General features: G+C 40.7%; 1 protein-coding gene across 1 annotated transcript in view; it reads right to left on the reverse strand.

The window, feature by feature from the left end:
• Nucleotides 1-832: 832 nt before the first annotated feature.
• The window catches only part of htr2aa (5-hydroxytryptamine (serotonin) receptor 2A-a), a 36,072-nt gene continuing 26,862 nt past the window's right edge, over nucleotides 833-10,042 (reverse strand). The window contains exon 3 of the mRNA XM_079662923.1: nucleotides 833-2,150. Coding sequence (XP_079519049.1) covers nucleotides 1,348-2,150 — 803 coding nt within the window. The 3' untranslated portion in view covers nucleotides 833-1,347. The remainder of the gene's footprint in view (nucleotides 2,151-10,042) is intronic.

Consider the following 10,042-nt stretch of genomic DNA (forward strand, 5'->3'; position numbering starts at 1 on the left):
TACAAATATAGATTTATTTAGATTGTCTCTGGTAAATATATTTTTTCAGACGTAATATTTAACCCTCTTTCCTTCTCGTTTTTGGCTGTTTGTTTTGACCTCCTTTGTCATCCTTAGTCTCTAACATTGGATAAAGTTGCAGGAAATCCAGGATAATCCCAGTTTATCCACACAAGAAATGTATATATATATATATATATATATGATGGGAGGTAGAGGCAACCTGACTGGTGCAAACATCCACGGAAAAAAACCTCATAATAGTTTTTACCAATTCGTCCAAAGAGATTGTTATAAAATGGGTAATTTCTGTCACCTTTTTGTCTTTGTCCAAGAGTGTTTCATATCTTTTATACCACTGCCCGTCCATCTCATTCAGCCTCTATTGATTCACTCTTTAAAAAGTGAAATGATATGTTTTTCCAAGACTAATTTCCCTAGCTAGTATAGAGGAGGCTCTAAAACTCTTAAACACTTTTAGAGATTTTAATCCACTGAACAAGCACTTTCTTTTGGTTTATCAAAATGTCATAATAAGGACGTTTAAAACTGGATTCAGCTGATCCAGAATTCACTGAAATGCAAATGTTTTATTCTAGTTTCCCAACTTCATCTCATGACCTCTAGTGTTTTCTAAAATCCTGACCTGGAGGCACTTTGTCTTTGGCACTTTCCACAATCCACGATGTGACCAGAGTTCAAGGTTTAATAATCCGTTCAAATACACCATGAACGAGTGTTTTAATCACACGCAGCTTTCGTCTTTGATTTTTGTCCGACGGTTTTAATCGGACAAAAGTTTTCGTCCTTGACTTTTGTCCAACGGTTTTAATCACAAGCAGCTTTCGTCCTTGCCTCCGGGATTTTTGTCCGATTTACACACCGAAAAATCTTTCATTTCTCCACTACAGTGCGCCGATCTGTTCCTAGAGACACCTTATTTGGTGTAGACCAGCAGGTCGACCGCGGATGAAAGATATCCAACCCACACGAAATAATTCAGCAATCGTCCCATCAGTGCTGAGTCGCAAAACTCAGGAACGCACACCACCAACCGAACGTTTGTGATGAAGAATGGGCACCACATGACCACGGAGAGGAAAAACACCACCCCGAGGACTTTGGACACTTTCTGCTCGTTGCTGATTATCTGCATGGTTCGGCGTCCGAACATCGAACCGGAAATACTTCCTCTGCGCCGGTTTCTCGACTCAACAAACGCCGGAAGACTTTCTGGAAATAAGGGTTTTCATCACACGCAGATTTCGTCCTTGACTCTGTGACTTTTGTCCGTTGGTTTTAATCGGACAAAAGCTTTCGTCCTTGACTTTTGTCCAACGGTTTTAATCACACGCAGCTTTCGTCTTTGCCTCCGTGACTTTTGTCCGATTTACACAAAGAAAACTCCTTCATTTCGCTGCTACAGTTCGCCAATCCGTTCCTAAACTTGTCTCCTAGCTGACTTGAACTGAAAGCCATCGGTGGGATTGTGTTCACGAGAATCAGCTGCAGCGGTTTGTTCTTGCCCGCCCGATACCGGCAGCGAACGTATCTCTGAAACGCCGCCCGGTACGTTTTGTTGAACAATGTGTAGACCAGCGGGTTGACAGCGGACGACAGATATCCAACCCAAACAAAAACGTTCAGCAGATTTCCCATCAACGCTGGGTCGCAAACCTCAGGATCGCAAACCACCACCAGAACGTTGGTGATGAAGAACGGGCACCACATGACCACGAAGAGGAAAAACACCACTCCAAGAACTTTGGACGCCTTTTGCTCGTTGCTGATTGACTGCATGGTTCGGCGTCCAAACACAGAAGCTGAAATACTTCCTCTGCCGCCGGCTTCTCGACTCAACGAACGCCGGAAGAGTTTCTCTGAGGACATTGAGTTCTGCGGGAGGAAACTCAGAGTGAACGTCGTGCTCCATTTGGGACGAGGCACCAGCTGATCCAGGCAAAGCGTGGCCTCGTTCTGAAGAGCCCTGATGGTGAGGAAGTAGGTGACCACCATGATGGTGAGCGGCACGAAGAAGGCCACGAAGGAACCGACCAGCACAAAGTTGTTGTCCGTCAGAAAGCAGCTGCCATCTTTGAAGACCTTGGAGTGATCTCGGAGGCCAAGAACGGGGATCGGCATTGAAATTCCTGCAGAGAGGAAAGAGGAAATTACTAAGAGGAACGATCGCTAGGTTACAAATATTTGGTTGTTTGTGTGAGCTGATGATTTTCTGCAGTGGTGGATCAAATAAGATAAGATGGAACTCTATTTATCCCTGTGGGGAAATGCAGGCGTTTATAGCAGAGTGAGAGAGTGAACATTAGGATTCACAAAAGGTCAAAATTAAGGTAAAATTCAATACAAAGTAAATAATAATACAAAAACATATATTCAAAATAAAGTAACTGTTGAAACAGTAAAACGTTGAGCATTTGAATGAACATGTTAAATATATTTACATAAGTGTGCAAATGTGAGTGCAACTAAGATTCAAAACTGATACTCAAACAGAGGAAATCCTCGCCACAAATACACTGGAAAGCATAGAAAGAACACATTTGAAATAATATACAGAAAAGTATTTCAAGTTTTGATTAAGCTTCATAAACCCAATGCCTTCATACTAGTTTTCATATATTTCATAATGAAAACTAGAAAATAATAAACAACCCTGAAATGGGCAAAGATGAGAGGCATCACTTCCTGGCAAAATTACGGCCCCGCCCACTTTTGGAGGAAAACATTCGCTGCCATTTGAACGGTGGTTAAAAAAAGCTAAAAGTTAAAAAGTTTTCTTAATTTTTTTATGTGAAAACATTAGAATCGCAAAAGTGGGCGGGGCCGTGATTTCGCCCAGAAGTGACGCATGTGTTACTCTCATTTATACACATATAAATATTTTGGAAAACGAATTGATTGCTACTTACTACATTATACCCATTGTAGGAGCCATTTAACTGAGTTTATGATATACGTTTTGTTTTTATTTTAATTGTTTAACATGTCTTATTTTATTAGTATACATGGCCTACAGATATTATTTGTTGAATATTTATCTACTCAACTTTATTTGTTTACGCCCCCGAATATATTTTTTGAAAACCCTTAGTCTCCTATTTGCTATATTATCTCCGTTTATGTGGAAGGAGTTGGTTTTAGAAGGTGGGATGTCTGGTGAAATGGAAAACAAATGGATTCATTTTAACAAATGGATTATTGCTCTGGATTATTTGTACGTGGAAATCACTCCTCGTATTTTAGAAGTGGCTCTAGAAACTTTTAAGCCCCTACACCCATATCACTATTAATTACATATTAGAAGTGTGTGTTAAATGAGCTTTGTTGTATGTTTTACTTTTTTTTCCTGTCTTGTAGTTCAGATTCAGAAAAGTAAAATCCCTCCATTATAAACCCGTGCATGAAAATAATGAAGCGTTCAACACAATGTTCTTTTAAAGCAGGGGTTCATTAATGAATGAATTAGGCTGAAATGAGCTTTGGACACAAACAAAAAAAACCTGTCTTTTGTCCTTTTTAAGAGAATAAAGGAACCAGAACGCACCATTAATCCAAAGCACACAAAACACCAGAAAGGGCTTAATGACAAACAACATTTACAGGCTGTGAATGGGAAGTTAAACAGTGGGCATGTGTGTGTGAAGATAAGAAGGAAAGGTCTTTAAAACCTCCTTCTGTTTTCTGTGAGCAACCCCTCTTGTTTTACATGTTGACGGTTCATCAGTGCAGAAATGTTCCAAATGTTCTGTTTATTTACAGAAAAAGGACGAATAATAAATCAGACGCTCTCAAAAATTAAATGTGTTTTGTGTTGGCCTGTGATACACCCTACCACCAAGTTAAACTGTCCGGAAGTTTCTGTAATCCTGTTTACAAATAAACAGAGGTGGAGGTAGTAATGCAGGAAGATTATTAACACCAAATGACCTGTCTCTTTAATAATTTAACAGAAGCATTAAAAGAAACATAAAAAGCTAATGTTGGTCTATAAAGGAACTACAGCACGGTCACATGACTTCACGTCACCACCACTAAGCTAAAGGTGGCTAATGTTGGGCTATAAAGGAACTACAGCACGGTCACATGACTTCACGTCACCACCGCTAAGCTAAAGGAGGCTAATGTTGGGCTATAAAGGAACTACAGCAAGGTCACATGACTTCACGTCACCACCACTAAGCTAAAGGAGGCTAATGTTGGGCTATAAAGGAACTACAGCACGGTCACATGACTTCACGTCACCACCGCTAAGCTAAAGGAGGCTAATGTTGGGCTATAAAGGAACTACAGCACGGTCACATGACTTCACGTCACCACCGCTAAGCTAAAGGAGGCTAATGTTGGGCTATAAAGGAACTACAGCACGGTCACATGACTTCACGTCACCACCGCTAAGCTAAATGCTGCTATTGTTGGCCGTGATGAGACTTGTTAGCATCCTCCGTTTTTAAATCCACCAGTGAGGTATTTACTGACGTATTTTCTGTAGTTTAACAAAACTTCAAAATCTCTTCAGCTTGTGTTAACCACAGACCTTATTTCAGGATAACAACAAAAAACACATACAGAAAACCATTGAGTTCCAGACCAGGGGACAGGAAGTATGTTAAGACCGCCAGAAGCTTTTATTTACCAACATTTAAATCCTCTCTTTATATTTCGCCAGTGGCTGGTATGTCAGCTCACAAGCTCTCTGCTCTCTAAGAGTTTCAAACGTGTCGAGTTTTCCATTAACTTTGCAGCTAAATCTGTATTTTTCCATTTGCCTGTCCGTCACAATGTGGGAGGAAAGTGTCCCTGTGGGTACCCCCCCCCTGGGGTGAGTCACACTGCATCTCCCCCTCTCCGTCAGTAATACTGAAAATCAACCTATATTATTAACCTCTTTATAACCTTACATTTCTACATCATTTTCTCAAAAAAACTGCTTTTGGTTCAGATTTCGTGAAATATTCTGCTGTGTTTCTTACCTGCAGAGTGATGGACTTAATACATATTGAGGACATTTAGAGGGGACATATCCTGCTGATGTTCAGGTGTATATCAGTATGTAGTGTCTCTACTTTAAAGAGTCCTCTCCTGCTGATGTTCAGGTGTATATCAGTATGTAGTGTCTCTACTTTAAAGAGTCCTCTCCTGCTGATGTTCAGGTGTATATCAGTATGTAGTGTCTCTACTTTAAAGAGTCCTCTCCTGCCGATGTTCAGGTGTATATCAGTATGTAGTGTCTCTACTTTAAAGAGTCCTCTCCTGCTGATGTTCAGGTGTATATCAGTATGTAGTGTCTCTACTTTAAAGAGTCCTCTCCTGCTGATGTTCAGGTGTATATCAGTATGTAGTGTCTCTACTTTAAAGAGTCCTCTCCTGCTGATGTTCAGGTGTATATCAGTATGTAGTGTCTCTACTTTAAAGAGTCCTCTCCTGCTGATGTTCAGGTGTATATCAGTATGTAGTGTCTCTGCTTTAAAGAGTCCTCTCCTGCTGATGTTCAGGTGTATATCAGTATGTAGTGTCTCTGCTTTAAAGAGTCCTCTCCTGCTGATGTTCAGGTGTATATCAGTATGTAGTGTCTCTACTTTAAAGAGTCCTCTCCTGCTGATGTTCAGGTGTATATCAGTATGTAGTGTCTCTACTTTAAAGAGTCCTCTCCTGCTGATGTTCAGGTGTATATCAGTATGTAGTGTCTCTACTTTAAAGAGTCCTCTCCTGCTGATGTTCAGGTGTATATCAGTATGTAGTGTCTCTACTTTAAAGAGTCCTCTCCTGCTGATGTTCAGGTGTATATCAGTATGTAGAGTCTCTACTTTAAAGAGTCCTCCCCTGCTGATGTTCAGGTGTATATCAGTATGTAGTGTCTCTACTTTAAAGAGTCCTCTCCTGCTGATGTTCAGGTGTATATCAGTATGTAGTGTCTCTACTTTAAAGAGTCCTCTCCTGCTGGTGTTCAGGTGTATATCACTATGTAGTGTCTCTACTTTAAAGAGTCCTCTCCTGCTGATGTTCAGGTGTATATCAGTATGTAGTGTCTCTACTTTAAAGAGTCCTCTCCTGCTGATGTTCAGGTGTATATCAGTATGTAGTGTCTCTACTTTAAAGAGTCCTCTCCTGCTGATGTTCAGGTGTATATCAGTATGTAGTATCTCTACTTTAAAGAGTCCTCTCCTGCTGATGTTCAGGTGTATATCAGTATGTAGTGTCTCTACTTTAAAGAGTCCTCTCCTGCTGATGTTCAGGTGTATATCAGCATGTAATGTCTCTACTTTAAAGAGTCCTCTCCTGCTGATGTTCAGGTGTATATCAGTATGTAGTGTCTCTACTTTAAAGAGTCCTCTCCTGCTGATGTTCAGGTGTATATCAGTATGTAGTGTCTCTACTTTAAAGAGTCCTCTCCTGCTGATGTTCAGGTGTATATCAGTATGTAGTGTCTCTACTTTAAAGAGTCCTCTCCTGCTGATGTCCAGGTGTATATCAGTATGTAGTGTCTCTACTTTAAAGAGTCCTCTCCTGCTGATGTTCAGGTGTATATCAGTATGTAGTGTCTCTACTTTAAAGAGTCCTCTCCTGCTGATGTCCAGGTGTATATCAGTATGTAGTGTCTCTACTTTAAAGAGTCCTCTCCTGCTGATGTCCAGGTGTATATCAGTATGTAGTGTCTCTACTTTAAAGAGTCCTCTCCTGCTGATGTTCAGGTGTATATCAGTATGTAGTGTCTCTACTTTAAAGAGTCCTCTCCTGCTGATGTTCAGGTGTATATCAGTATGTAGTGTCTCTACTTTAAAGAGTCCTCTCCTGCTGATGTCCAGGTGTATATCAGTATGTAGTGTCTCTACTTTAAAGAGTCCTCTCCTGCTGATGTCCAGGTGTATATCAGTATGTAGTGTCTCTACTTTAAAGAGTCCTCTCCTGCTGATGTTCAGGTGTATATCAGTATGTAGTGTCTCTACTTTAAAGAGTCCTCTCCTGCTGATGTTCAGGTGTATATCAGTAATTAGTGTCTCTACTGGGATTTGTCTCTGTAGAATAAAATGCTGTGTAAATATATTGTTGTTCCGTAACTAACACAAATCTTTCTTTCATTCTTTATTCAACAAACAAGCGACAGTTTACGTCAGTTAGCCAAAGAAAGACCTACAAATATTCTATTTTAACTTGTTTTTATTTGTAATCTTTCATGTTATAAAGTGTTTCTTTTGCACTATGTCCTAACGCTCAAGGTCATTTTGTGAAGAACTTTGAATTGTTTTGCTCAAATGTTCTGTGCAACTGAAATTGTTTACTTTACTCCAGCTTCCTCCTTTTTGTGTTCCGTTTTTATTTCTTTCTTTCTTTGCCTCTGCAGTCACACATTGTGATCATTTTAAATTACAAACTCTCCCAGAAAAAGTTGTGGTTGAAGGTGAGATAGCTGTAAATATATTCTCTACAGAACATCTACAGGAACTGGGAGCTTCCACATCAAGTTCCTGCTCTTAACACATACGATGAAATTCAGATGTAGAGATAGAAAAGGGAAGAGGAAGTGGAAGAGGTGGGACAGAAATTGTTGTAAAATGTGTGGATAATTTGACCCAAAAAAAGCAACTTGAGGAATCCAGTTTCAGCCTTATAAACAAATATGTATTTTCTACCTTGTTTCATGCTCTATATGAAATAAAGACAATAATTAAGCCCAACATGTTTCCTGCATCCCAGCAGCTCTGTTTGCACCATCAACAAGGACACATATTAGTAGTATATAAATCACAATAACATTATAACATGTTGTATGACCACCTATCACAGCTGTGGCACTGTTATAAAAAGCACTTATTCAGCCTTCCTTTCAGATATGTAGAGTTGTTGGTGCAGATTTTTCTGGCTGCAGCTGTTCTTAAAACTCCCTTTGTTGCATTTTAAAAAGAAGACCCTGAAAATCTCCTCCTCTTCATCTCCTTTGTGTGTAAATCGTCCTCCTCCGTCTCTTGGTCTGCTTTCATCTCTTCTCCCACTTCTGTCAGCGCTTCCTTGAGTCTCTGATTTTCATGTATTTAGAGCAGAGCGTTTGCACCAGGGACAAACGGAGAGGAAAACCAAAAAGCTTAGACTAAATCTGCCTTTTGATTTGAGGATCCTGCAGAAAGAGAGAGGGGATGGATGCCCGGGGTTTATCTGCAGAACACATGATATCTTCTCTTTGTGTCAAACTCAAAGTCTTCCTCTCTCTCACCTTCGATTCCTCACTAGACTGTAAACTAGGGCTTTCATACAATCATTTACATATCCATCTGTGTGTGAGTCAACAGGCAGACAGGCGGCGTGTTTCTGTCAAAGCAGCATTATGTGTGTGTGTGTGTGTGTGTGTGTGTGTGTGTGTGTGTGTGTGTGTGTGTGTGTGTGTGTGTGTGTGTGTGTGTAGCCGGTATTTCGGTTGATCTCCCTCCAGTTTGTGGATTAGCCACTGTAACACTCCCACTGGCGAACAGTGAGCCGTCTGTCTACACACACACACACACACACACACACACACACACACACACACACACACACACACACACACACACACACACACACACACACACACACACACACACACACAAACACACACACAGTTTGGGCTGCTACTTGTAACACTTTCAAACCAACAACCACACAGCGGTGTGTTTTTACTGATTGAATCCCCTCTGATCTGCTAAATGCAGTTTGACTTCTTTGACAGACGTTGGTGCAGTCGGCTACTCACATCCTTTACTTTAGAAGTGAAACCAGAGCTCAGTCTGCTCTGATTGGTTAGCTGCCCGGCTCTGATGTGATTGGTCAACCGATTGTCTTTTCTGAATGTTTTGATGTCACCTTAAAAGGAGTAGCTTACGTTTCTCGTTGAACTTGTATAATGACAATAAATTATTCTATTCTATTTCATTCTATTCTAGAGATGTCCCGCCCCTTAGCCTATCACGTACGATGTGTTGGAGCGCTAGCCAATAGGAGTGCGAGTGTTCCATAGTGATGGAAGGGCTGTGGCTCAGTGGATAGTGTGATGGACTTCTAATCTGGGGGTAGCGAGTTCGAGTCCCACTGAAGTCAGCATGTTGTTGTGTCCCTGAGACACTTCACCCCAAATTGCTCCTGTGAGGACTGTCCACAGTAGTGAATGTATGTAAGTCACTTTGGATAAAAGCGTCTAACAAGTGACGTGTAATGTCACTTTGTTCCGGAAGTAAATAAAGGAGTCCAATTCAGTGTACCCCCTAGGATGGAGTCATAGCAGCGGTGCTAAGGCACGTGGCCCAGCATATGTGAATGAGTGCGGCACGCGTGGATTCCTTTAGTGCGTGCAAAGTGTGCCCCGCCAATTTGTTTCTATGAGTCTGCACAAGAAAGGCTCTTGAGGCCTAGTACCAGGGCCGGTTCTAGACTATTTGCTGCCCTAGGCGAGATTTTATATATAAGATTAAATGAAAAATCTCTACAAAAGACAAATACACTACAAAAACAGAAACTTATTGACATAGGTAATATATGTCAAAATGGCTTCAAATGTAATCAGAACTGTATGAACATGTTTTAATTGGGGGGTGGACGTCACATCCTCTAGGGCAGTGGTTCCCAACCTGGGTTCCCAGGGGGGGCGCCAGGCCTCCGATGATTTGAGGCCAAATATCATATTTAGACTTTTTTTTTTTTTTTTTACATATAATTGTAAAGCAATACATGATTGTCACCAAAAGCCTTATCTCCACATTACAATAAAATATAAAAAATAATTTATTAATTAATTTGAATAACAATTCAAGTTAGTAGCTAGGTTGGGAACCACTGATGTAGACAGACAGTCACCCTGTGTGAGGCAAACCCACATTTACGCAGCGTTGCTTTCAAAATACATAATTTAAAAAAAATCGCCAGACCATCGGGAAAGCTCCTGGTCCTCCCGATGGCCAGTCCGGGCCTGCCTATTACATACAGTGGCAATGTCTCAAGATTTAGCAAAATACACCTTTTTGAACATACAGTAACACAAATACTACAAATCCACACAACA

The sequence above is a fragment of the Notothenia rossii genome, assembly GCF_949606895.1.
Source record: "Notothenia rossii genome assembly, chromosome: 2".
In the NCBI taxonomy this organism is placed as follows: domain Eukaryota; kingdom Metazoa; phylum Chordata; class Actinopteri; order Perciformes; family Nototheniidae; genus Notothenia; species Notothenia rossii.